The following is a 27,082-nucleotide window of genomic DNA, read 5'->3' on the forward strand; positions in this document are numbered from 1 at the left end:
GATAATGCTGGTAATATGTTGTCTTATGAACTTTTTATGTCGGTACACAGTTTTCCTGTTCTCTCTAGAGAATTTATAAATGTAACTCGTGCTATCCCTATAGAGTTAATTCAACTAATTAAAAGCCACTTGAGTTACAGTGAATATAAAACAAGTCAACCTGTACTGATGCTGAATGGAATCGAACTAACAGATAGAAAGTGTAATAACAAGCATATTCGCCAGTGTTTTCAAAGAATGAATAGAGTTGTGCCAAGAGGGAAGTTTTACTGGAGGTCTCAATAGAGGACATAAACTGGAGAAGAGCTTGGCTTCAACCCCACAAATATTGCATATCTAACAAGGCTAAAGAAGTACATTTTAAAATACTGCTTAAGATATACCCAGTTAATAGGATTATTGCTAAGTTTGTAGATGTTGATGTTTCCTGTACTTTTTGTAATCATATCACAGAAACAACTTCACATCTGTTTTTCCATTGTGATATATCTAAAAAGTTTTGGAGTGATGTTGAATCTCATTTTTTTAATGCCGCTAACGTCGTCTACTCTCTTACCCTTAAAGATGTTATTTGCTACTATGTCAACTCAGAAGATAAGGCTCTTGAACACTTAATGAACTTTGTTATCCTATATGCCAAATTTTTTATTCACAAACAAAAATTCCCAAAATCATTGCCTAAAATGGCTCCCTTTCTCCTGGATCTGAACTGTTTGTTTAAGTCCCTGATGTTGTTAAATAACAAAAAAAGCAATGCCTTATTGAATCATTATGAAAAGTTTTTCCCTGAAACCTCTGTATGAACTATTTATTTGTGTCTATTGTCATTTTATTTTACTTATGAACTTGTTTTTTTTTTGTATTATTTAATTTGTTTTCTATCTTTGATTTAATTATCATTTATGTCTCCAATGTGCTGATTGTTACTGTATACCTCGTGGTTTTGTATACTTAAATTGTTCAATTAATAAAAAAAATTTAAAAAAAGTGTGCAGACGGCTACTATTCACTGCCAGACATACTTATTCTGAAATAAGGTCCCACGAGGTTCAACGGAAGGGGCGGGACTTCATCAGTCCACAGGAAGGTCTTGACTGTATCCGGGTCAGCTGCTTACATTACTCACTAACATGGCGTCCCGTTTCTTACTTCAGTCCTCTGCAGTCCACAGGGCGCTGCTGGCCCTCAGCCTACCCTGTCGGACACCGGGACCTCCTGCCGCCGCTGTCGGGCTCAGATGTCTTCATCACGCTGCTTCAGGAGAGAAAAAGACGGGTATATTAGAGTCAGCGGAGGAATACAAGTTCGTAGAGCGGCTCATTCCCCCGACGCGGGTTCCCTCTCCGCCTAAACACGCCGGTCCAACCCCGTCCGGCTGGACCCCTCCGTCAGACTCACCGCCGTCTCTGTCCTACGTGATCCGACGTTCCCGCATGCACAATATCCCGGTTTACACGGAGCTGACCAACGGCAGCCGCAGGACAACGCTCGTGCGGAAAGTGGAGGGGGATATTTGGGCATTGGAGAAGGACGTGAAGCAGTACCTGATGGAGGTGACGGGGAAAGAGTTGCCCACACGGGTCAATGAGGTCACCATGACCCTGAGGGTCAAAGGTCATTTCGAAGACGAGCTGAAGGAATGGTTGGTCCGCAAAGGCTTCTGACTGAAGTGATGAGGAGGAACTGATCTTCCAGGACTGTCACAGCATCTTGCTGAGAGGACTGATGGACACGGAGAGGACTACTTCTCAGCCCTTACTCAGATCTGCTGACATGTCCAAACCTTGAAACACTGTCCTACATTACTTCAAAACCTCGTCAGTCCATATGGAAGGGCAGATTATGGTGAGGTGTTTATACCAGAGAACTGTTGAAGCATTGGGATCATAGCTTGTCAAACGTTGTACATTACTGTGTGTTATGAATGCAACATTAAAAAAGGATAACTCACTGCCTGTGTTTAATATGGAAATTATGTATGCTATATGCTAGAGCCCAACTGATAATTGATGTGTGGGGCTGGCACCGATACTGACTCAAGGGAGAAAAAAAAATAAAAAATGCTATACATCAGCTGGAAAAACACATTTTTTGGAATAATAATTAAAATATGGTTATCAACCATGACATGACTCTTGTGCACAGAAACAGAAAACCTTGTAATGATTTTAATTATTTTAATCATTAATAATAAATCATCCCAACCATCTGCACTATATTAAAAAAAACTTTATCACCATGTATCACACAATATATACCATCTACTGTTGGATTGTCAGTTGACTGACTGATCAGTTTGCAGGACACAGCCTTTCTTTCCCATTTTGTCCAAAGCTGCTCTTTGGGAATAACTACTTAACAATCGATTGCTTATCAAAGTGGTTACATTTTTGTTACAATCGTTGCAGAGACAGAAAAAAAATCCAAAACAATAAATGACACCTGACAATATGAAACCTGGTGGGATTACAACTTAAGTTTAAAAACTTTTACATTTATTCAGTGATACAATATGCACATTTATATTGAGCCCAGCAAAGGACACATGTTCGGGTGATAGAGGAGGAATGTTGAATTCTGATTATCCTCTCATCTCAACGTATCAACACTTCTGCTTTTACTGTAGTGCAATTCATGTTAATTAGATGGAATACATGGCCAGTATTACGTGAAGGATGAACGAATGAATAAACCTGCCCAACACATCAGTCATGCTGACAGTAGAATAACAAACAGGGTGCACGACTCCAGCAAATACAGAAAGATGAGTGCACATCTGCTACATGTCTGTCCGAGCAACAGTGGTCAACCTCTGTCAAGTCCAACAATAATATTCGGCAAAGGTTCTGTTTGATGCTTTACGTTTTAACACATCAGCAGTCACTCAACATTAACACTAATGGTTTGAAGTTTAAACAGGTGTCTGTACAGCTTCATGTAAGAGATGCCATCAGGAATAAAGCAGAGAGATTCTCCTGGTAAGATCCACCAGCTGGTCCTCTGGAAAAAAAAACACAACAGAAAAGAAAACTGGGGTAGGACATCTCCATAAACCGTCCTGACATTCCTGACACTTAATCTTAGTAACCACTCCCTTACTCCTTATTTAAGCTTTCATTTCTTTCATCACATTGCAGTGGGACAGGAGTAAACATGCACTTTTCTTAAGCATTGCTTTGAAAATAGTTTGACTTAGGTCACAAATTTCTCACAATAAGTTGCTGAAATTGTGGCCCATTCCCACAGACAGAACTGGAAGAGGGAGCCAGTGCCGTGTTCCAATATCCATACTTCCCGTACTTACTATACTTAGTTTGAGTACTTAGGGTGTTCCGATATAGATCGCGGCGAAAAGAAGTGTACTTAAAAGGACCCGGATGTTACCCTCATAACGGCAAAAACGTTGAGTGTGCAACGATGTACACTTTACGCACTCAACGGCCGCCATCTTGTCTACGTAGCGGAAGAAGCGGAGCCAGGCAGAGGCGCTCAGCTCAGATTTTTTTTTTTAAATAGCTACCGAGACGACAGCGCCTGCAGCGGAGCCATGTTGCAGGATTGTAGGATTGTAATAGTTGAAAAGTGAAGTCGTAAATGTCTTTTGTTCACCGTTCAAAGCGGGATGTTTTTGGCGGGTGACGAGCCGCGGCGGCTGTCGCGATCGTAATTTCCGGTAAGTGCACCACAGAGTATTAGATTTGGAACAACACTCACCTGCTGAAATCTGCGTACTTAGTAAGTGTGGATAGTGTACTACGTTTAAGTGTACTCACGGAAGTATGGATATCGGAACACAGCACAGGTTAGCAGGCCTCCTTTCACTTTTTAGTTCTGCCTTCAGATTTCCCTTTGGATAGAGGCCAGGGCTTTGTGATGGCCTCTATGATTACTTGACTTTTGTTGACCATAGGCCATTTTGCCACAATTTTGACACTATGCTTGGACTCATTGACCATTTGGGGACCCATTTGCAACCAAGCATTAACACCCTGGTTGATGTCTTGAGATGTTGCTTCAATATATCCGCATCATTCTCTGTCCTCATGATGCTGTCTCTTTTGTGAACAGAATGCGTCTCAAAGCAGCAAAGCACCCTGACAACATGCTGCCCCCACACCTAACCGGACAAGACGACATCTGTCCAAAAAGTCACATTTTTGTCCCCGTATGCAGTTTCAAACCAAAGTCTGGCTTTTTTATAGCTGTTTTGGAGCAGTGGCTTCCTCCTTACTCAGTGGCCTTTCACGTTAAGTAGATATAGGACTTCTTTTACTATAGATACAGTTGTAGTGAAAAGTTTCCATCCACTTGTGAAGAACATGTGTATAATGGCAGTTTTCAGTTCCAATGATTTTCACAGCTCTCATTTTTCTGTGATGGATTGAGTGGAACACAAAAAACATTCATGCAGTTTGGTTCAGTAATTAATCCATCATAGGTCTTCTGAAAAAATGACCAAATCTGCTGTCTCAAAAATGTACATACAATAATTCTAATATTTGCTTAGATGTCCCTCGGCCATTTTCACCATTTTATCAGTGAGTTGCTTCTGATAGCCATCCTCACGCTTCTGTCAGTCCTCTGGCTGAATTTTTAACTTCTCTTGACAGAATGGGCGAAGTTGAAACCTGGCACACACTGGCTTCTTCAGCACAGTCCACAAGTTCTCAGTGGGGTTCAAGTCAGAACTTTTTGAAGTCCATTCCTAAACCTAAATTCTAGCCTGATTTAACTATTCCTTTATCACTTCTGATATGTGTTTGTTTCTATATCATTGTCCTGTTGGAACAAGGGTGGGAATTTCACGGTGGCCACGGCAGCCGTTGCCCCGCACTTTGGCCTTGATGCCCCGTGAAAAAAGACTCATGGTACGGCCACAGTGGCCTCTGTGCCCCTGGCCCGGTCAGCGTAGCGAGCTTGCCTTGAATTACAGCCACCTGAGTGCACAGTAGTCACTCACAGTAACTTCAGTGAGTCCGCGGTTCGCGCAGGTGGAGTCTCATCATCACGATGATCTCACGTGAAAGCCTCTCAAACAGCAGCAGCGTCTCAAAACACAAGAACGAAACTTACAGCACAGCGAGCGAGCGCAGCCGGTTTTGACATGATACGTAACTGACTTATGTGGTAGGATTCAGTCCGGTAAAGTTTGAAATATATTTACAGATTCGAACTTCCCGGATCAATAAGCGAAACATTGTTAAAACACAAACGACGACTCTTAACTAACGTAGTAGTAAAGTAGACAACGAGCTACACCGTATTTTCATCTAAACGAGCGTCTGGACATTAACTCTGGTCTGTATGGTCAGCCGGCTGTGAGACGAGGGCGCAGGGACCGTCTACAAAGTGCAACACCGAAAAGAGAAACTAGAAAAAATATTCAATAACTTCACAATTATTCAGTGTAGTGTCACCAAAATCACTCCACACATCAGTGGTGTCCTGCTGGTTATTCTACAATTTTTTGTATGGAAAAAATATGCGTTGCCATAATTTTGGGGAATTTCTATTGGGAGAAATATTCAATAACACTAATATTCAGTGTGGTGTCACCAAAATCACCTAAGCACAACCCTACTAAAAAACAAGTTTTCTAATGTAACATTAACTTGATATTAGTATTAAAAAATGTTTATATACATAATCCATGTCTTATTATAAATTAGGATGTTATGGTATCAATTTATAAAGGTTTAGGTAAATCAACATATTTTACTCAGTGGCCTTTGTGCCCTGTCATGTGGCCTTGGTACCCCTAAAAAAAAACCAAGAAAGTGAAGGCCAAAATGGCCTTGCCCCTAAAATGACGAAATTCCCACCCTGGTTGGAACACCCAGCTGCAACCAAGAGCCAATCTTCTGCTGATGATTTGAGGTTTTCCTGAAGAATTTGGAGATAATCCTCCTTCTTTGTTTTTCCATTGACTCTCCTCCAAACATACTGCTGCTCATTGTGGTCAAACAGCTCAGTTTTTGTTTCCTCTGACCACAGAGTTTTCCTCCAGAAGGTTTTTTTAACTTTCTCTGAGAGACTTTCCTGATAAGTTCAAATCAATAATGAACTCTTTCAGATCAATGCTGAGCTCCTTAGATTTTCATCTTGTAGTGTTTGTGGCTGAGTCTAATGGCTGTATCAAACAGGTCCTATTAAAATGGGCCCAGAAAAGTCACCAGCTGTTATCATTCAGAATCACTCTGAAAAAGTTAAGAGGCAATGCTACACAGAACATTTGATAACATTCTATAATCACCAGAATTAATCTTTCAAGTTGCTATATGTATATTTTTGATCGAGCAGATTTGGTCACATTTTCAGAAGACCTATAATTAATCAATTTCTGAACCAAACTTTGTGAATGTCTTTGTGACAAAGTAGTTTGTGTTGCACTCATTCCATCACAGAAACATGAGAGCTGTAGAAATCAATGGAATTGAAGACGGCCATGATACACAGGTTCTTTACAAGTGGATGGAAACCTTTGACCGTGACTGTAGATAATTTTGTAACCGTTTTCCTCTACCATCTTTATAATCTCAAGCAACTAATGTTGATCTAAAGCACACAGAACACGCCTCCTTCCTGAGCAGTATGAGCTGTATGCCCCATGGTGCTTATACTTGCATTCTATTCTTTGTACAGATAGACCAGGTATTGGAAATTGCTATCAAACCACAAAGCAACATTACAGGGCCAAACGACAGTAATGTGGTAACTGGTATGAGGGAAAAATACTGCATCCATACATGGAAAGCCTCTGTCATCCTGTCTGTCCTACAGACCCTTCATCACATTTAATGCGGCACTGCTTGGTTCAGTATGAACAAAAAAAGGCGGCGTTAAGGCAAGCCTTCGTTGCAGCGATAGTGCGGAGTCTCTGTGTGAAAAGGGCCACTGATACCCAAAGATCATGACTATACAGGCAAAAAAATTGATTTTCATGGCAATGACTCAAACAAGATGTGTAAGCTATAGGCATCCGTGGAAATACATGGAGCAGGGGGTGTGAAATGATTAGATACATAGGGGATGTGCAATGTACAGCTTGTTGACATGCTACCTGGACTGTGATGACATTGATGAAGGCAGCTACTGATGATCTGATGCTATTGTTATTTTGTCTGATGTGTTTTCAATGTGTCTGTCAGTTCTTTGCTGTACCACAAATTGCATTGTAGAGGACATAAACGTTTTCTACGTCTAAATCTAAATCTAAATTCACAGGTACACCTCAAGTTGACTGAAATGATGTCCAAAACTACTTAAGTTGTGACATCATTTCCTGGAATTTTCTATGCTGTTTAAAAGGCATGGTAAGCGTATTGTATCGTATTTGGGACCCCCTCGAAAACGAAATGGTAGATCTCAAGGGGTTTTATCCTAATAAACAAACTGAAATATATATTGTATGTAAACTTCTGACCCACTGGAATTGTGATATAGTGGATTATAAAGGAAATTATTCCATCTGGACAACAATTTATTTTGTTATGCACAAAGAAAATGCCCTTACAGAGTTGCCATAACTAAAGTTTGTAACATGAGATAACAACATTAATAAAAGTTCTACAATAAAATCTTGAGTGGTAAAAAATTTGTCTAATAACTGCAACCAAAGTGTGTATGTTTAACTGTGCATGTGAAAGCAAATTTTCACTTACATAACGTGTGCTTCTCTCCTAAGCTCTGAAAGCAAGGCTGCGTCTGTAGCTGAGTAACACCCTCGTTCATGGACACAGAAGCTTCTGATACTTCCTTTAGCATGTCCAACTCCTGAGAAAGATACACAAGAGGGCAAAGTGTCAAGCTTGTGTTGGGACAGATTTTTGTGTGTGAATGGTAACCCCCCCCCCCATTTCCCGCATGTGTGAGTACCGTGATAAAGGCCAGCAGTAGATGGTGTACTCTCTGGAAGATGTCAGTATCTGTGCTGAAGCTGGGGGGCTCTCTGCCACAGTAGTCTCTCATGTCGCTTTCAAAAACATGGCTGAAAGTAGCCATTAATCGCTGGAGGTCACACGCTGCTACACGCAACGAGCTTGAAGAGAAGACACCAGGACTCTGGGCCTCATTGTTCAGGAAGTCACACTGAGGAGAGCAGAGGGCAGAAAGAGAAGAACACAGCAAACAGATAGCACTCATTATTATCAATATGCCAAGACCAAATCTATGGGTCTGTGCATTATAATATTTCACAATTGAACATTGTGTGACAAAGATTTTAAATTGACATGGTAATCATTTAAGAATTGACACCCTGTTGCAATTAAAGGCTCTATTTTGTGCAGGCATTGTCGACCACATGAACACCATACCTCTGACTGTAGCTGCTCCAGTGCTGACTGAGTTCGCTGTAAAAGGGTGGCAACATCAACAGCCTCTTCTCTTCTGGGATTACCAGATGTAGAAGATAACTTGGTACCCTTTTGTAGAGACCTGTGAGGTAAGGAACAGCAGTAAGACAGGCTGGAGAGGAGATCAATCAAGAACCTGATGCTGCAGGCCAATAAAAGAGCCAGTGTGAAGCTCAAAGTGGATGGTACTGGCTGTTGCCATCTTGGCAGTGCCAGTCTCCACCTAACTCTTGCAAATCCAAGAGTTAAAGCTAACATACGCTACCTGACTGGAAACTACCATGCTAGCTAATGCTAACAAGTTAGCAGTGCTCAAACATAAAGAAAATGTCATCTCTCTATAAAAGCAAGAAATCTCTGTCTGTGTGTGTGTGTGTGTGTGTGTGTGTGTGTGTGTGTGTGTGTGTGTGTGTTCCTCAAATATCTCTGCGGATCAGGATCAGACTGACCTGAGACTTTCAACATGGCTGCTGCGTGGTTCAGTGGTGTGCAACTAAGCATTTGCTTGGACTGCAATGATAGCGTGAATAAATTATTTCATAAATGCTTTACAAATTCTGCAAGCATTGTCCACCGGAGCCACCACAGTCACGTGCGCACCAGAGCCAATCACTGCACACCGTGGCCACGTGCGCACCAGAGCCAATCACTGCAGAGCTCAAGCCCACGACATACCTTAAAAAAACAAGCGGATTTATACCTGCAGCGGCGCGAGCTGGACCGGGATTTTGCCGGCGGTTCCGTTCCGTTCTGTGCATCTAAACTGACTGTTGTGGATAAATGAGATTAAACAAGTCCAAGTCTGTTCGGGTCTGAGGAGATCCAGAGACGCACGGACAACAAAGTGGGATCGGAATCTGTGGATGTTCGTGTACACGACCCACCGCCCGAGTCGACGGAGCGGACGCACTGGCATGTCCAAAACCGGATTTAGGGTAAATAATGTCCAACACGCTTTTTGGCGAACATTGCCGTTACGTTTGCTTTATGTCTGGTGCAGGAAGAAACAGTAAAAATGCGCTTTTGTCACAAGCGGATTTATACCTGCAGCGGCTCGAGCTGGACCAGGATTTTGCCGGCGGTTCGGTCCCGTTCTGTTCTGTTCATCTAAACTGACTGTTGTGGATTATAATGAGATTAAACAAGTCCAGACTGAGTCTGTTCGGGTCTGAGGAGATCCGGAGACGCGCGGACAACAAAGTGGGATCTGAATCTGTGGATGTTTGTGTGTAGCTAGCTGCTAGCCGCTAACCGACCCACACGGCCCACCTCCCGAGTTGACGGAGCGGATGCACCGGCACGTCCAAAACCGGACCTAGGGTAAATTATGTCCAACACGCTTTTTTGCGAACATTGCCGTTACGTTTGCTTTGTGTCTGGTGCAGGAAGAAACAGTAAAAATGTGCTTTTGTCACGAAAGTGTCCAAGCAGCAAGTTTGGTTGTTGAGGAACAGGAAGATGTGGGAGGGACATCGGCGGATGATTGACAGCAGCAGTGATGTGTTGGAGACAGCGACAGAGATAGCGAGTTTTGAGAGTTGAGAGATTTGTGACATATAGCGTGTTTGGAGTGTATAGTTAGTGTGTTATGTAGTGTTTGGTGTAGTGTGTTTAGTGAGTAGTGGAGTCGTGTTGTGAGGCAAACCAAGGAGGAGACGGCTGAATGTGGAACAGGCAGGAATGAGCTGAGCCCTGAGCCTGAGGCATTGCCTGTATTTAAATGTAAATAGTTACACATAACTTTGTAAATTTCAAAAACTTATGCACCAATTTAGTAAACAACAATTTATATTTGCATTATAACTAATGCAATTGGTTCATTAAACATATTTGTGGTTTTCACAGTAAAAAAACAAACTTTCTCTACTCTGATTTTATGTTATTTTGTGATTTTAGGTCCATAGTGTTAATATAGTACCTTAAAATGAAAAAATAGCTGTACAGTCACACATGTGAGGTTGTGCTAAAAATAATTACACCAAGTAAGGCAAGGTAAATAGTTTTTAAGGTGAAATATAATGGTATAATCAAAAGTAGTCAAAAACAGTCAATTATATCCCTGACGTCCCACCTTCAAACACAGCCTCATTTGGCCATCCATGAAAAAGCTACTTAACCTCCCACTTTTCTATAGGAATACATGCTTCCTACGGGCAATGCACTAGTTGGGATAATTTGTGTTTATCTGAGGTACTCATGTGAGTTTGACTGAAGCTATATTTTCCCAAACAGACAGAATACTTTACTGCACATATACACAGCCACAAAATAGCAAGCAACAAATGCTACTGAGGGTGTGTGTGTCTGTGTTGGTGTTCAGTTTGACATTAGTTCTGACCAAAGCCAAACTCACTAGGGACTCTGGATCGATTTATCTCAAAAAAGATGTTATATATTTTTTTTTTCCCCCTACTTGTTCATTCATGAAGTACATTTGCTCTCCATTCAGCAGCCAAAAAAGAGATCATTACAGTGCATTACAGTGGATTTAAGCACTTCTGCAGTGTGATGCTGCAGACAGGTTGAGGAGTGAGAGTGAAGATAAATCCACTCTAAATTCTGGTCGATTTGAGAACTGCAGTGTTCGATTTTCAGCCCTGGGGGCTGCTGCTTGATGACTGCATTCAGACCTGATATAATATGTGAAAAACAGGATAATCAAAAAACTCATACATACTTGATGTGTGCAGGCCAGGGGTCGAGTGTGGGTTTTAGCATTTGTGAAAGGTGAGGCAGATTCTCAGCAGCATAGAGCTCGTTCAGCAGCTTCTCTGCATCTGAACCAGGTCCAGCAGACTTCTTGCAGCCAGGGACAAGAGTTAAAAGCTGCTCCAAGAATCGAAGCTGCCTGTAAACGCTTGCTTCACCCTGTTTAAATAGTTTGACAAGTTGTACTTACAAAACACGACATTTTCAGTTTAGTCTGATAATACATATCTACATTTGTAAGTGTTTGCATCCACACTTTGTTTTTGCAACCTTTGTGATCAGGTTCAGATCATCTGCTTTGCAAAGCATCAGCTCCTGCCAAAGCACAGCCATTTCTGTTGGAACAAAAAAAAAAACACATCAGTATAAGGCTGGATTCACATTGGACAGGTGATGGAGCGAAAATTTGCTGGTTTTCCCATTCATTTTAATGAGGGTAGTCCATTTTGCCTACGATGGTGCTGTCCGCAGGGGGCTCCGGAAAAAAAAAAACACATCCCACTGTGGCAAAAAAGTTAAACTCAACTTGCGATCAGGCTTGCAAGCACGAATGACTGAAACCACAGTGGGTTGTAACTTGATGTGTCATGAATATTCACTCAGCTTTGCCATTGTACACCAGCTGAAACACATCTGTGGATGCCGACGATCACAGCATGCTTGGATAGACGTATAGATAGATAGATAGATAGATAGATCACATCAGAGCAGAACCTGTCAGTAGCGAGGCATGTTATTTAGCATGGCTAAACGCTCCAGAGGAGACACCATAGAGGTTTCTTTGTGCAATGTGATGTTTCACTTGTGATCACTCTGTTTGGCCTTGTGGCCCAGTTTAAAACACACAGTAAAGATCTGCCTCATCCTGGTTGTCCACTGTTATTCTTAATCTGTCGATGTGGACAAACCATCACTGGTTGGACCAGCATGCTAGTAGCATAACAAACATAACACATAGCAGCTTCTTCTCATGGGCATACTGATCAGTGGGGGTTTTCAACAGGTCACACATGGACCATGGGGTGACATACCACCACACACAAGACTGTGGCGAAAAGCAGCACCACCGGATTTGGTCTGAACGTAGCCTACGTTGTAATTTTTAGTGTGAGTGAAATAAACCATCCTATAATGTAAACTACTCTGTATGTGCATTCTTGCTGACATTTTTTTTTTTCTGTCTTTCACAAGTTCTCCGTCAAAACACATGCAGGACTGTAGGACTATAGGAAAGTTAGCTCATGTTACCTTTAGCCAAAACATCTGGGTCTTTGGGTCTCACTGACATTGCCTTGGGATTGCTGACATTTGGGTTGATACTGTAAATTGGCAGGTGAAGATAGGTAAAGGGATTAGTTTATATTTATACCAAACTTTTTTTGATAGATGAGGACAGATGTGATGTTCTATGTAGCTATTGTACCTGCTGCAGATCCATGCCAGTATGTCGGTGCGGAGCTGAGAAGGAACACACAGCAGCTGCAGCATGCTGTCCGCTTCCTGCAGGTTCAGACCTTCCAGCAAAGGACAAGTTGCAGCCTCAACAAAGACAAAACAGACAGTTTAACAATATTCTTTCCATTGCCTTACTCTTACTTACAGGTATGCCTGGCTTCATTTTCTAAGTTTTAAAACAAGTCCCCCAGCTGCTTCAGCTTCAACGCTGTCTTGTCATGAAGCTCCAAAAGTTGTGGACTACGGAACTTCTCCTGACTTTCCATCGGCACCGGGGGAGGAGACAATGACTAAAGTTGACTTTTTTGGGTGTGCTTCTCCTTTAAGGTTTTGGTTCAGGTAAAGAGCTGATGCATTTAAAAAAAAATAAAAAACTTTTGCAAAAGTGTTCCAAAAATATCTTTATGGTTATATTGTTGTTTTAGTTTGGAGACACCATAAAACCCAAGCGGCATATCTCTACAGAGTAATGCAACATAAACAAAACACTATAAATGCGTTCTCTTACTTTGGCAGATCATTTTGGAGGTATTGCATACAGAGTACTTATAGAAACAGAAAAGGCGGCAAGCAGCCGACCCTTTATTAACAGGCACATTATGAACGCTATGTGTTGTGTATGTATATCTAAATCATTATTTGAACTTATTTTACCTGCAACGCAGCATAAACATGTCGTACAAGTTGCTGTTCTTCCAAAGAACCCGCCATCTCCACAACATATGAAGTCGGTCCTCCTCTTCTTCGAATGCAGTTCCGGCAGACTGTTCGCTGCGAAGCGTGCTGCTGCCCCCACTGTCATGAATGAGTCACTTCAGTTGATATTCTGACGTTCACCCAGTACCACAAAAACTGGAATCAGCTGAAAATTATCCCAGAAACACAAAGCCACGACTTAAATGAATAAGGAAGACAGCTTTTTAAACAACTGCAGTCTCTCACTATACGTAATGCTGCTCAGCTCCAGCTCCTATCTGCAAGCCTACCTATTATTTTTGAACAACTTGGAGATGAAACAGTTTGGTCACTGTGGGTTTCATTATTTGTGAAAGCCACAGTGAGCTAGTCTTCACCTGAGTAGGATCATTGAATCTCCTCTGCCGCTAGAGATGAAAGGTGACCTCTCTCTCCTCACGGTGTCTCTCTCCCCTCCAGTCCTCATCCGCTCATAACTCAAAAAATGAGTTGATAATGCTCAAGTATTATGGTCTTCCCAGCATAACGTTTGAATCCAGGCGTAGTAAATCTCCGGTACAGTAGGTGGCGGTATGCACCGAACATCATGGCTGCAACCCGCCATGAGCACACAACCAAGAAGAAGGAGAAGAAGTCAATATGTCATTTCCGGGATGCGAGACGATCGGCGACAGTAAACCACCTCTCTCTGTAATATCGAGCTAATATTTTTGTGACAGCGTCTGCCAGAAGACGGCATTTTCCTCAGCCTCTGGGAGCGACGTGTCTATATGTGTTGACGTAAGAGCTCCGTACTCCGCAACTACCGTCAAAATGAAGAAAAAGAGCTCGGAGAAAAAACGCCATGTGGTGGCGTGGCTCAACAAAGCTGAGTGGGATCAAGTTCTGGAGTATCTTTACTCCAAGGATTCGGCCTTACAGAGGTTTGCACTTCAGAGAATAACTGCTTGGAAAGGCAGATATGCCAACAGCACCCCTGTCGCAGTGGATTGCACGGCGGACCTGGTGAGGTGTCAGGTGCTGGACAGGTCAGGACAGCTGGATGGAGACGACCTTGTCCTGCTCTATGGAGCGGCCCTGGTGAGGTTTGTCAATCTGATCACTGAGCGGCAGCAGGGGAAAACAGCCCGGCCACTCCGGCGGCTGGCTGGGAACCTAAACATCCCGGAATGGGTTGTAGACCTGCGGCATGACTTTACACACCGAAAGCTCCCGACGTTGAAATGGTGTCAAAAGGGATGTAAGGTGGTTCTAGAGTGGCTTCAGCAGGAGTACTGGTCCAGGCAGCTTGGAGGAGGGCCCAATGAGGACTGGGAGTCACAGTCGGATGGAGAGGATGAAGGTAATGACCTGAAACACCATGAGAATGAGCTCATAGCAAGGCAAAAAGAAATGGAAACCTACAAGAATGCACGGGAACTTCTTATAAACTTTGAAAAGGAGCAGTACCAGGCCTTTGATGGGCTCCCTGAGGACAAGGAGAAGAGCTCATGGCCAGCTCCCTTTGCAGACATGAGCTGGTTACTCGGTGAGATCAAGCAGTTTGCTTTGGAGTCAAGTGATATGCTGGTTGATGTGTTGTTGGAAGATGGTTTCCTGGTTCCAACTGTTGAACAACTGGAAACATTAGGCTGTGACACTTGTGATAACGCATCACCCACTGAACCCAGAGTCCCTCAAACCTTCATGCGTTTTTGGCTGCCTCTCCTCAAGATGCTCAACTCACCATTCTTCATTCACCTCCTGCTGGAGAAGCTCTTTGTTGAACTTAAGCTGCTTGCTAAAGAGCAGAATAATCACAGGGCTTTCTACATTTCTGCCTGGATTTCAGAGGTCCTCTTCTGTAACAGCAACAAATTTGAATTCCATTTTCAAACAAAGGTACAGAAGAAGGCCAGAATGAAGGACAGGATTTTTGTGAATCGCATCCAGCTACGTTGGCAGCAGCTGCTTTCAGCATGCCTGGATGCTCCCTGCATCAGCACGCCCCACCTGCTCCAGTTAATCCTGGATGACATGGAGCATCCTCTACCTCTGGAAACTCGAGAGAGGCTGATCCAGCTCTGCTCCATCTACACACAGACTCAACACTCAGAATTTGATACTTCTTCAGAGCAGAAACAACAGCCGATGTACACACTGGAGAGTTTGCATGAGAAGCTGCAGCTTTCATGGCGCCACAGCCACTCTTGGCGCTCTACAGCTGACTTGGAGAGAAGTATGTCCTCCCAGGAGTACCAATGGGCAGATGCTCAGGCTGAAAAAGCAAAATCGCTTCGAGGTTCACCTTGGCAGGTGTGCGTTGATAAAGTTTTGTGGAAGAACTATCCTCTTGGTAAAGTCCCTGGGCAGTCAGATGACCCCTCCTGCCTCATGGTGGAAAACTACTCAACAATGACTGTCTTTGACCAACAGGTGGAGTTGGAGAGCAACACAACACACAACGCCCCAGGAGTCTCTGCACCAGTGAGAACAGCTGATGGCCTTCTTTGGAACCACAGCGACCTTAACAAGCTGAAATCTGGACTGCAACTTTTTTGAGTCATGTGGTAATGCTGTGAAATATAGCTCCTTACATGCTGGGACATTATTGAACAGGCGCTTTCTGTTGTGTTGACAGTTGAAAAACAAATATTCAAAATGTGTAAACTTCAATTGAATCTAGAGTTTGGTCCTGAATGAAAATTATTTGTAAAGAAGTGGATTACTGTTTGATACAAAAGTCATTCATTTCAGATATTAATCCGATATAATGCCCTGTTGTATATCATTTAAAAAATAACCTTTGTTTTCAACTGTTGTGTAAAGCATTTGTAAAAGCCTTCATGTGTGCTGTGTTGATAACATTTTCAACATGTGGCTAAGACAGAAGTGGAACTAGTGCACACTATTTAACGAATCATTTAAAACATCCTGCACATGGTAAAGCAAGAGTAGGTTTGGATATGGTTGATTAATTATGAGGCTGATGAGGCTTATGATGGTGTATTAGGAGTTGTATGAGTCTTTTTTTTTCTTGCACCTGTCACGCAACTTAATTCGCACTGTTAATGCAGTTATTGGTCCATACAAATGGTTTTGGAAAACCCTGTCAAAAGGGGACGTTGTTGTTCGCACAAGGTGGTTTTTGTGTAATGCATCTTGTTTTGGCATACTTACGTGAAATAAAAAACACATTCTTCTTAAAGAATAACATTGTGTATTTTATGTGTATGATTTATTGTGCCTAATCGCAGCATGTTGGTTTGGAAACGATGTCTTTTGTGAGAAGGCTAACTGCAGTATGAGCAGGCCATCGAGGGTGTTCAGCAGCACATAGTTAGAAACTCATAGCCCTTGAACAGAACCCATTGTTTTTCTTCTTTTACAGTCTGTTTTTCAACTTGTACAGTGTATCCATGATTAGAGTAATAGCTAAAAAGAGCGTAACACACTAGACTTCCCTGTACTGCAACTCCATGGCTGTAAGTGGAAACTTTTAATGAAATAAAGCACAGTTTAACAGGAGATATTCTGTGCATATGACAAAGTGAAAAATATGAAGACCTGTATGAAATGTCATGAAATGCAACACAAACAGTCATATAACAAATACTATGGAGCTTTAACAATGCCTTTTGACACCGGATCAGGAGTGATGCCAAGATCGAAAAGTCGCAGAAGGTATGTCAATTGCTGCTCAGCAGTATATACTGATCCCTAGACTGGTATACTATCCTTGGAGTGGTATTCCACCAACACATGTGCCGCTTGACACTGTTATGCCATTGAAAGACTGTTGGATGGGTACCGTTGACTCAATAGCAGAAACTTTGAGCCACCCAACCAAACGATACTGACAGGATTTCTTTATAAGGAGAAAATCTATGACGCTGAACATTAACCAATGTGGCATATTATATATCATGTTCACTGTACTACCAGAATTGGCCACTAATAAAGGAAAATATGACTTGCATAGACATTGGGATATTTTATGACACATGGCAGTTTTACTGTTTACTGTTTTACATCCTGCTTATTGTGATAGGAACCTGTAGGTCCAGCGTATTAGCCTTTGGGCATCGATATACCAACTGATCCAGTGGTATAAGCCTTCAGCTATTATACTGGCTAAATTTGGGTATTCATCTTTCTCTTCATTAGCGGCTCATTCTGGTCACTCAAAGTTCAGTAAACATGATTGATAATATGCAACAAAGGTTACTGTTCTGCGACATAGATTTTATATTACGTATTATTGTGTTCTCCTAATAAAGAGAACCTGTCACAAAGTATTGTTTGATTGGTTGGCTCATAGTTTATGCTATCGATTAGTCAGACTGGCTACGGTGCATCACATCCCAAGTGTAATTACTTTATATGCCTACATGCCAACAACATAAGATACAACAGAAAAGCATATATTCCTTTATTTACAGCAATGTGTTAAGTTAGCATTGTCAGTAAAGACTAAAAAATGTATACATTTACAGCAGTACTTGCTATAAAACCAGCCCAGTGGCATTATATTCATCAGGGGGCGGTAACCATCCAACAGTCATTCAATGGCACATACCCTCACGTGTCGGTGGAATAACAGCGACATACCACTTCAAGGATCGGTATACCAGTCTAGGGATCGGTATATACCGCTGAGCAGGTACTGACACACCTTCGGCCACTTTTCGATCGCGGCGCAACTAACTTGCGGATCGGGGGGGCGGGGAGATATTCTGAGGTTTGAGGTTGTGTGAATGTGTCATGATAAAATATAGTTGTCCATTAGGTGAAGTTGTGTAGGACTTTTATTTTGAAAATTTCCCCGGAAGCGTTTTTGAGCGGATGTTTGAAGTTGGACCTGTCGTTAAACTGCGCCATCGCCCTCAAACTGTGAACAACTACGATTGAGTCGAGTTAAAGTTTCGGTAACACAGAAGAACTCAGCTGCAGTAGTTATATTTTCCAGAAGGACGGTAAGTTTGAGGACGAAGGACAGCAAAATCATGCTGCGTCATTTGTGACTGCTCGTCGTGGCTGTAGTTAACATTAGCCAACGTAGCTGGTTTATCAATAGCATCGCTAACGATAACCGCGGGCACTTGCAGGTGAAATGGTTAACCATAACCAGGTCAATCAGGTAAACCATGTCACTTAAGTTAGATGTGAAGCTGTTTTACTGCACCAGGCCACCCCGACCCAATTTGATTTAACCTAGACAAGCGCCAGCTGGGTGCTGAATCACTTGTGCTTCGAGGACAATCGGGGCCTTGTTGGCACGCCAAAGTTAAGGCTTTTAACATTTACAAATGCATTACTAACTGCGCCGAATTGTGACGGTGGGGAAATGTGGAGCAGTGAGGTGTATCAGGAGTATCAGGGTAGGTTACAAAACGTACATCGTTAAGCATCTTATAGTGCTAATGCTATTGGGCCTAGCTTTAGCAGTGAGCTAGGTTAGCTAACGTTACGTTGGCAATACGTATCAGCCAACACACACTCATGTAATCTCAGCGCCTGTAAGAAAATGGAGGATGATCGGGGGCCCTTGTCTGGATTTATTCAGTATTCAAAATAATTTTGCACAATATTACATGTGTAGTACATTGAATATGTTTTTGAGTGTTGACCACTTGCCTGTGTTTTGCACATAGATTCGAAAGAAGTTTATAAGTTACAAACAGAGCCAACTTAATGTAAAAAGAAAAGCATTTGGTCTATTAATCTAATAGGTGTCCAGATTGATTCACAACATTTCATCATGCTTAGTCTGTCTTTGTTGACATATAAAATCCCTTGAGATTTTAGTTAACAGCATTGACCCTGCCACACAGCCTGGAGCTAATTTCCTTCATAAATAAGTTCCTTAGTTACTGCAGGATTTCACACTGACAGTATATTTTCTCTGTCACTACAGGTGAAGGATAATTGGATATCTGTTGGACTGCGTCCTTGTGGTCAAACACAATGATCACCAGAAGAAGAGGCCGCACTATGAACAACACAGAGTTGCCGCTTCTGGAGGTTGAGGTTGAATCTGACAAAGATCTTCCAAGTACATCTCAGGGGTTCCCGGCTGATGATATCAATACAGCAGAAATGGAGCTAGACGATCTGTTTGGAATCGAAGACTTGAAATGGACACTTGAAAGAGATACTGCCTCCCCACTTTTTGATATTGACTTAGGTGATCTTGGTGTGTGCCGTGCCATTAATGAAAGTTCCGGAATTGAAGCCTCAGGAGGCTCATCTCCAGAGAGAATGTCATCTGACTTGAAGGTGAAGAACAGACACAACCAGTCAAGCCACGTGGTAAACAAAAATGCCATTGCTGCCAGATTGAATCGTCTGAAGAAGAAAGAATATGTCAACAGCTTGGAGAAGAAAGTTTGCACCCTGTCTACAGAAAACAACCTGCTCAAACAGGAAAATTCCCAGCTGACTAAGAGAGTGGAAGAGTTGGAAGATGAGACCAGGTACCTGAGGGCTGTGCTGGCCAATGAAAGCATGTTAGCTCAGCTCTTGTCCAGACTGAGCGGTGTGAATGGGATGAAATTATCTTGCTCACTTTTCCAGGGGCTTCACTCAAATGACCATGACTACGCCTTACCCAAGAAGCGTGTGAAAGTGGAGGAGAAAGAGACATCTGGTGGCATATGTCTGCACGTGGACAAGAACCATGTCTCGGTAGAGTTCTGCACCAAGTGTGCCGAGAGTGCAAGCACGTCGCTTAAAATGTAGGGTCAAGTACATATCTCTGTTTTCAGATATTGAGACTGAACATGATAAGGATCAATGTACTGAACTTTTTGAGGGGTAGAGGAACACTGTTGAATTAGTTAAAATTACCTAAGAACTGCTCACTGTGCATGCGTTTTGTGTGATGATGGATTGAGTACTAAGTAAGTTACTGCTAAATCTTGTTGACAGTTTCTTCTAGGTAATGGTTGATCGACCATGCGGGATGAGTGGCTTTCTGAACACCTTTACCTGCCTGACTCCATGGTAAGGATCAGACAAGAAATATGTCTTGATTATGTTTCAGACAGGCTTGAGGCCTTCTGCAGCGACTTCAGTACTTCTCCTTTTTTTTATAGTTCCATCTTCAGTTCATTTGTTTTATGGTTTGTCATAAGAAATTATTTTATTTTTAGTAAACATGTAACTTGGAGTTAAACTAAGTGAAATCAAAGTATACTGAATGTTAAGATAAAGGTGAAGGTCCACAAAGAGTGATCTTGAATCAGCTGTCAAATTGGAAATCTGAAAGTCCATTAAAAATAATTACAGTCTGTATAAACTTTCTTTTGGTAAGAATTGATCTCTTTGTGAACCAGCACCATTGTACAAAAGAATACTTTAATTTAGCGGCACCTATTTTTCTTTATGCTAAAGTGGATTCTGCTGGTGGAAGGTGAAGAGGCTGGACAAGCAGCTGCCAACGCGGCCTGGTATTTTTTCAAAGGTAGTATCGGTAACAAATGGTATTCGTCAACTTACATTTTACCAATACTCCACGACATCTGTAGCTGTAGATCTGGTCCATTTTTGGAGGCTGACTACAGCTGCCACATTACTTGGAGAAATTCTACTAGAGGCTTAATAGTCTGACTTTTGTCGTGTGTATATATAATATTGGAATGTATTAATTAAATACATCCATCTGCTTCAAGTGGTGAAATTGCCAGTTTGGATCAAGTGTATCAAAATGTTAATGTGTATATAATTTGGAATATGTATTGTTTGAGGTAAATGACCTTTTGAGAAATGTTGGACTAATAAATCATATTTTCGTTATGTTTGAGTTACAAATATCTACTGTGTCTTGCTCTGTACTTTTGATATTAATGCATCTCTTTTTCTCTCTCTAAACAGCAAGCTCTCTGCCGATAAAGGTCTTACTTTTCCTGAACGTTGGGTTGGTAAAGGTTATCAAAAAAAAAATGACCAAGACCTCATTGATGGAAGTACGAAGTACACATATTAGAGGTCCAATAGGGATTTATCATCCTGCACATGTTTGAGTCCACTAACTTCAAGTCACTGAAACCTATATCGCTTTCATTTATCAACGCTTTGTTATTAAGGTCAGTGTTGACAGTGACAAGTGAAATCAAAAGGGGTTGCGTTCCACTTCAGCTGCATCATGCCAAGCCTTAAAGAACCTCTGCTACCAGCTCAAAGCATGAGGTAGTCAATCTTCACTCTTGCATTTTTTTGAGTCTTTCAGATGTCAGAATTTTTTCAGTGTTTCCTGTATTAAACTGGCAGTAGACACGTGTTCTGCTTTAATATATGGGTATGAAGTAGCTGTTGATTGCATGATGTAATGGCTATAGATTGACACCCTCTGTGTTGTGATTAGTTCACTATAAGGCACACTTTCATTATGCTATTTTGTGTACCACCAGGCACTAAAGACTTTCTTAAGTGTTAATGCGATCACCAGGAGTAAAAACATTTACATTTTATATTTATGGCATTTAGCAGACGCTTTTGTCCAAAGAGACGCACATTTGTCACAAGACAGAAACCACAACATATCACCGTTGATAGAGTATAAAAGAATTGTCAAGCCCTCATCTGCGGATCGTATCTGCTGTTTATCAAGGATACCTTAACTGCTTAAGTGCTATGATTAGGGTTGGGAGGGAGTCATGCATAGAGGTGAAGTCTGAACAAAAAAAGTCATTGGTAGGCTAGAAATGAGCTAGAAATCTCCGTCACATGACTTCAGCTTCACCACCACTGAGCATTTACTACACTGTGCTATACAGCCTTAGTACTAATTGATAAATTGCCAAGTTGTGAAGAATTATAGAACAGCCTGTAAAAATGCACTAGTGAATAGCTGTGTCTGTGTTTGACACGATGTTCAATGTCCTTGAAAACCTCTTGGTCTCTAGTCCTAGTCTCACTTGTTAGCAACCATGCGTAAATGCATTACAATTTAAACAAGTGGTATTTACTGGCGTATTTTTATGTAGCAGAACAAAACACGGACATCTCTTAAGCTTGTGGTAATCATGGACCGTATTTGAGCTTTTTTTAAATGAAAACACATCGTCAGTGAGACGAGGGAACCAAAGGACTTATTCCTGTAGCCCTTTATGTAAGTACTCATAGCAAACACTGTCTGTTTCCACATGAACTTGCTGTTTCTGCCATTAAAAACTGCCCAGGGCCAAACCAGTGGGATGCTTTTATTTGGTACAAGCTTCGTTAACAGCACTGTTCCACCAGTAAAATCAGGTGTAATCAGTCAGACATGAACATATTGTGTGCTGTTTGGTCAGCAGATTAGTTTAAAATATTACAGGGAGTAGTAATGCAAACAAAAAGTCACAGTAAGCTGTTGGATGAAGTGCTGTAGATGACAAAGTCTTACTGTGGTTCATAACTAAAGCACCGGCACCCCATAAAAGGTAAACCACATTACCTTTGCTGTGTGGTGCAGCTGAAAAATGAATTGTCTCCACATGGCTACACAGTTTGAGGCCCACTATTGCTTGGTGTAACTGGAAAACCCCTAAGAGTGAACAGATCCACAACCTGTTGTTGAAATGTTACCACCACATCAGTGTTATGTAATGCCATTTGGAAGTCTACTTGGATAGCACTTAAAGGTATTTGTTTGAAGTTCTGAGTCAGAATTTAGAAAGAGAGATAGACAACTTTATTAATCCCCTGGGGGAAATAAAGTCATCATAGCAACATGTACATTCATGTACAAATATAATCAAAATAAAAGGGCAAATAAGACACAAAATACTATATACAAAAAATACTGAGGTATTGTGGAGTTAAAGGTAAGTGGAACTTAAGGTGCAGTTTTATTTACATTAATGATCATTTAATCTGTGGTCTAATGGTAATCTGTGTTAAATATAAAGAAAAACCGAATTCAATCATTTGCACTGTTTAGGGACAGTTTTTCAAAGTATTTTATAGTTCATGTATTCAATTTATACAAATTGTAGTACCCTGTCCCATCCTTGCCTGTGAACAACTCTGCCTTTCAATGATGTCCCTTTCATACCTAATCACGATCCTTTCACCCATTACCAATTCTGCTCACCTCCAAGATGTTCTGATCAGGGGTTTTTGGAGCATTCCACAGCTTTCACAGTTCTTTGTTGCTCCTGTCCCGCGTTTGCTGGCATCAAAATCCAAATAAGCATATATGTACAAAAATCAATGATGAGGCAAACCGTGAAATATGCTGTACTGTCTTTGTCTTGTGTTTGTCGAGCATATGCCCAGAAGGATTAAATTGTCACACAGTTTTTCTGTCCTAAGGAAAGGAAAGGTAATTAGGTGTTTGACCAAACACTTGAATTTCCCATTGGGATTAATTAAGTACTCTATCCATCTACCAGTATCCTATATAACACTCAGTTTCAAAAGTGGTATTTTTTATTAGGCCCACTCTGTACTAGTAGCTATATCTACATACAGCTAATACTTTTAACTAACCACTATACTTTGGTTTTGTAGAAATAGCATTTTTGTTGCTGGTTAAAAATCACAAAAGTAATAATTCAGAGTAATGTAAACTTTTCAAATGTTTTTCTGTTCCCTCATTTCCCCACCTCTTACCTCTTAGCAATGTAGCTTGTGTGGACGCAGCCACACTACTTGGTCAATCCAACCGTTTCCTCAGAGGCCTATGGGGGCTGCCAAGACAGATAACTACTTTCGCTGGCGGTTTTCTGTTTCTGGTTGCCTTGCAACCGCATGACTGACCGCCGCCAAGCTAGCCCTAAACAACTACCATTATGTCATAAATGCTTAATTGTTTTTAAAATGAGCTCAGGTACAACATGTGCCGTTGTTGGTTCCCCCAACAATTCATGAAAATTGAAGGTTTTTTCAGAAACTTCTTCCACAAACATGCAGGGGCGGTTCTAGGGGGGGGGGGGGGCAACAGGGGCCAGTGCCCCCGTAACTCTGAGTCTGGACCCCCCTGTGGCCCCCCTGACAGGGAGTTTGCATTAATACAATGACAGATTTCTTGCAATGATTTTGTTCTGAAGGGAAAGGCAGAAATAAAGTGTCTCAGCAGTTTACTACCCAATCAAAATTGTTGAAATTGTAAACACTGCTTTGTCTGAATGAGGGATTTATCTTTTTTTCTGGGTTGTATGTGCCCCCTAACAGAAAAGCCGGCCCCAACCTGGCCCCCCCTATTAAAACTGGTCTAGAACCGCCACTGCAAACATGTCGCCCTGCACGCCATGCTGAGGAAGGAGTAACAGAGACTAGCGTGGCTCGTGGCTTTGAGACTAAAATAAATATTTGGGTTTATGAATACCTTCCACAGTATAGCTGCTGCATGACTGCATGACTTCCCTAACTCGGCAATGCACAAGCAGCCGCCTGTCTCCACATATCCAGTTTCCTTCAGCATTATCCACACTGTATGTTTAGCTTGATTGACGTTGTGGCTGGGCGCTACTGCTGCCTTCAGAAATATAAAGTCTATGTGTTTCTTCAACAGTACTTTCCCTATTTTGTTACTGTGCAGGTAGTTGTATGCTTCTGTGCTTTTGTAACTGCATAATTCTCCGCCGTCAACACCTTCAGAAAAAATATAAGATAATTAACTATGTCGATGTAGCTAACATCGGGCTAATGCTTCATGTCATCTGCCCACTCCGTGAGAACTGATGGGTGAGGCACTGTGAGAACTGTCCTCACAACTTTTTAAAACATCCGTACTGTGTATCCACCTCCGATTTTTGTCCATTTTGAAACTATCTTTGTGTTAAATGCTGTTTTTTAGATCGAGCATGATATGCTAGCGTAAAGACCGAGTTCAACCTGTTCAATCAGAAGAGCAAAACTGACTAGATTCAAAGATTCAAAGGTTTTTATTTGTCACAAATACTCATACAGGATGTGCAGTGAAATGTTTTTGTGACATGAACTGTACTTCTGTGCTCAATTGAAGTAAAAATAAAAATAAATTATAGCTGCTGCGCAGTGATGGGTCTGGTCCGGGCTATTTTTGGCAAATTTAGGCAATTCTGAGCAACAAACAGGAGAATAGGAAGACAAGACAGTTGACAACTGTTCATTTTGGACCACAATTGGCAAGTGGCAATACAACAGTGACTTCACAAATTGATTAAGCCATTCACTGTTGTGCAGGCAGATTTGAAACCACTGTAAAAAATTCAGTTATCAAGACAAAAATCTGAAAATACACATATTGCAGCATGGAGATGTTGGTAATTTGTTTTTAAAAATGATTGATTTGCTCCATAAGTGAATAACTGATGTTTAAAAATGCTGCTTGCATTGACTGCAATTATTCACGAGAGTAGAATTCAAAATGTTCTCAAAAATTCAGTTTTCTGATATTTGTCAAACATCATCTACCATGACTCTAAAAAATGTTCAATTTTTTCATGAACATTGAAGATTTATTCATCAATTTGCAGTTATATGTTTACAGTCGTGTTTACAGTCAAACATTTTCATGCACTGTAGGCAAAAATTGTGGGAGGAGAACAGAAACAGAGTGATGGACTTCATAAATGTACAAAAGTTTCTTTAGTATTGGGGCTACAGTTTGATGAAAGTGTGAAGTTCTGATTTTTCAATGTTTTGCACTTTAGATGCTTGCTGTAGTGCCACCATCAGAACAATTGTTTTGTGTGTCATGTTGAGGACATCTGACATTCCGATCTGTCATCATCCTCATCATCACCATCATCACCCTTGCTCGGTCTTGAACCCACAACCCCTGACACCAAGAACCAGCTCCTAACTCGCTGAGCTAATTGGCTGGAAGTGAGAACTGCTGTGTAGCTTCATTTGTCGACTCAGGGACTCACTGTCCAGGCAGCTGTTGTCAAGGCAGATTTCAAAAATGGTCAAAATGTCAGAAATTCTGTTACCTGAACAAAAATCTGATAATACATAAATTGCATCTTGACAGCATGGAAATGTTGGCGATTTGTTTTTAACTCTAAGTGTTTTGCTTCATAAGAGAAAATCTGATGTTTAAAAATGCCAGTCTTACATTGACTCCAGTTGTTCCCATGAGAGCAGAATTCAAAATGTTCTCAAAAATTCAGTGTTTGAGATAAAATTCTGATATTTGCCAAACTTCATCAACCATGACTCCAAAATATTCAAAAAAATTTTCAGGAAGATTGAAAATGTATTTGGCAAGAATTTGATAGTATATGTTTACAGTACTGTTTACAGTCAAACATTTTGATGCACTGTAGGCTTAATTTTTGATAAATCAAAAATCCGAGAAACAAGTTTTGTGGAGGACGGTCTGAAGATTTACAGAAGTTTTACAGGTTTTGAAAAAAACTGAGTGGTTGACTTCATAATTTGTAATGAGTTTAAGTGGACTAAAGTTTAAGCAGTATTGGGGCTACAGTTTTAAAACAGTAGCATGTACTCTTGATTTTGTAGGTATTTTTAGATTTTTTAAATTTAAATGCTTATTGTGCCCCCCAGGAGGAATATTGACATGTCCTTGGAATTAAGTAAATCTGGCATGGGGCCGGACATTTCTGTAAAGTTTGGTGAGTTTTCGCCCTTGGGAAGTATGACTTACTCGGAAGAAAGAAAGAAAGAAAGAAAGAATTCCTAGGAATACAATAGTGTCCTGGCAGCTTAGCTACCCGGACCCTAAATACAATAGAATACAATAATGGTTTTTATCGGAAGTTATGATTAAGTTATGGTTATGGCTAATTTACATGTGAAATAGTAATGAAATCAATGTGCAATAGTTATGTATAAAGAATATTATAATAGATATAAGTTAAAACTAGATCGACAGGCAGATGTACAAATGTTGAAGTTCAATATGGCTGGGTAAAATCGTTCAAAGTGTGTTAAAAGTGTTCAAAATGCAGAGT

The 27,082-nt window shown here is 41.2% G+C and overlaps 4 protein-coding genes across 5 annotated transcripts; 3 read left to right on the forward strand and 1 right to left on the reverse strand.

Annotated features, from left to right (window-relative positions):
* The first annotated feature begins 1,079 nt into the window (after window positions 1-1,079).
* On the forward strand, window positions 1,080-1,953 carry mrpl49 (mitochondrial ribosomal protein L49). The gene has a single exon (XM_030422874.1). It carries the CDS (start codon window positions 1,131-1,133, stop codon window positions 1,662-1,664), a length of 534 nt encoding a protein of 177 aa, XP_030278734.1. The 5' UTR covers window positions 1,080-1,130; the 3' UTR covers window positions 1,665-1,953.
* Window positions 1,954-2,456: 503 nt separating this feature from the next.
* Window positions 2,457-13,759, reverse strand: haus7 (HAUS augmin-like complex, subunit 7). Its single transcript, XM_030422873.1, has 10 exons — window positions 13,592-13,759; window positions 13,173-13,380; window positions 12,487-12,602; window positions 12,312-12,382; window positions 11,334-11,398; window positions 11,032-11,222; window positions 8,316-8,436; window positions 7,876-8,088; window positions 7,662-7,773; window positions 2,457-3,000 (listed from the first exon to the last, which is right to left on the reverse strand). Coding segments are annotated over exons 2-10 (948 nt in total). The 5' UTR covers window positions 13,230-13,380; window positions 13,592-13,759; the 3' UTR covers window positions 2,457-2,998.
* A 75-nt stretch (window positions 13,760-13,834) lies between these two features.
* las1l (LAS1 like ribosome biogenesis factor) lies at window positions 13,835-16,407 on the forward strand. Its single transcript, XM_030422872.1, has one exon. The coding sequence runs from the start codon at window positions 14,028-14,030 to the stop codon at window positions 15,753-15,755; it is 1,728 nt and encodes a 575-aa protein (XP_030278732.1). The 5' UTR covers window positions 13,835-14,027; the 3' UTR covers window positions 15,756-16,407.
* Window positions 16,408-17,829: 1,422 nt separating this feature from the next.
* On the forward strand, window positions 17,830-22,382 carry crebzf (CREB/ATF bZIP transcription factor). 2 transcript variants are annotated; one of them, XR_003984714.1, is made up of 5 exons: window positions 17,830-18,169; window positions 19,111-19,669; window positions 19,770-19,930; window positions 20,124-20,198; window positions 20,589-22,382. XR_003984714.1 is itself a non-coding variant. In XM_030423866.1 (4 exons), exons 2-3 carry the CDS (start codon window positions 19,161-19,163, stop codon window positions 20,131-20,133), a joined length of 780 nt encoding a protein of 259 aa, XP_030279726.1. In that variant the 5' UTR covers window positions 17,830-18,169; window positions 19,111-19,160; the 3' UTR covers window positions 20,134-20,198; window positions 20,589-22,382. The 2 variants fall into 2 exon arrangements, 1 of the variants encoding a protein (XP_030279726.1); XM_030423866.1 differs by having other exon boundaries at window positions 19,111-19,930.
* The last annotated feature ends 4,700 nt before the right edge of the window (window positions 22,383-27,082 follow it).

The sequence above is a fragment of the Sparus aurata genome, chromosome 7 (assembly GCF_900880675.1).
Source record: "Sparus aurata chromosome 7, fSpaAur1.1, whole genome shotgun sequence".
Taxonomy (NCBI): domain Eukaryota; kingdom Metazoa; phylum Chordata; class Actinopteri; order Spariformes; family Sparidae; genus Sparus; species Sparus aurata.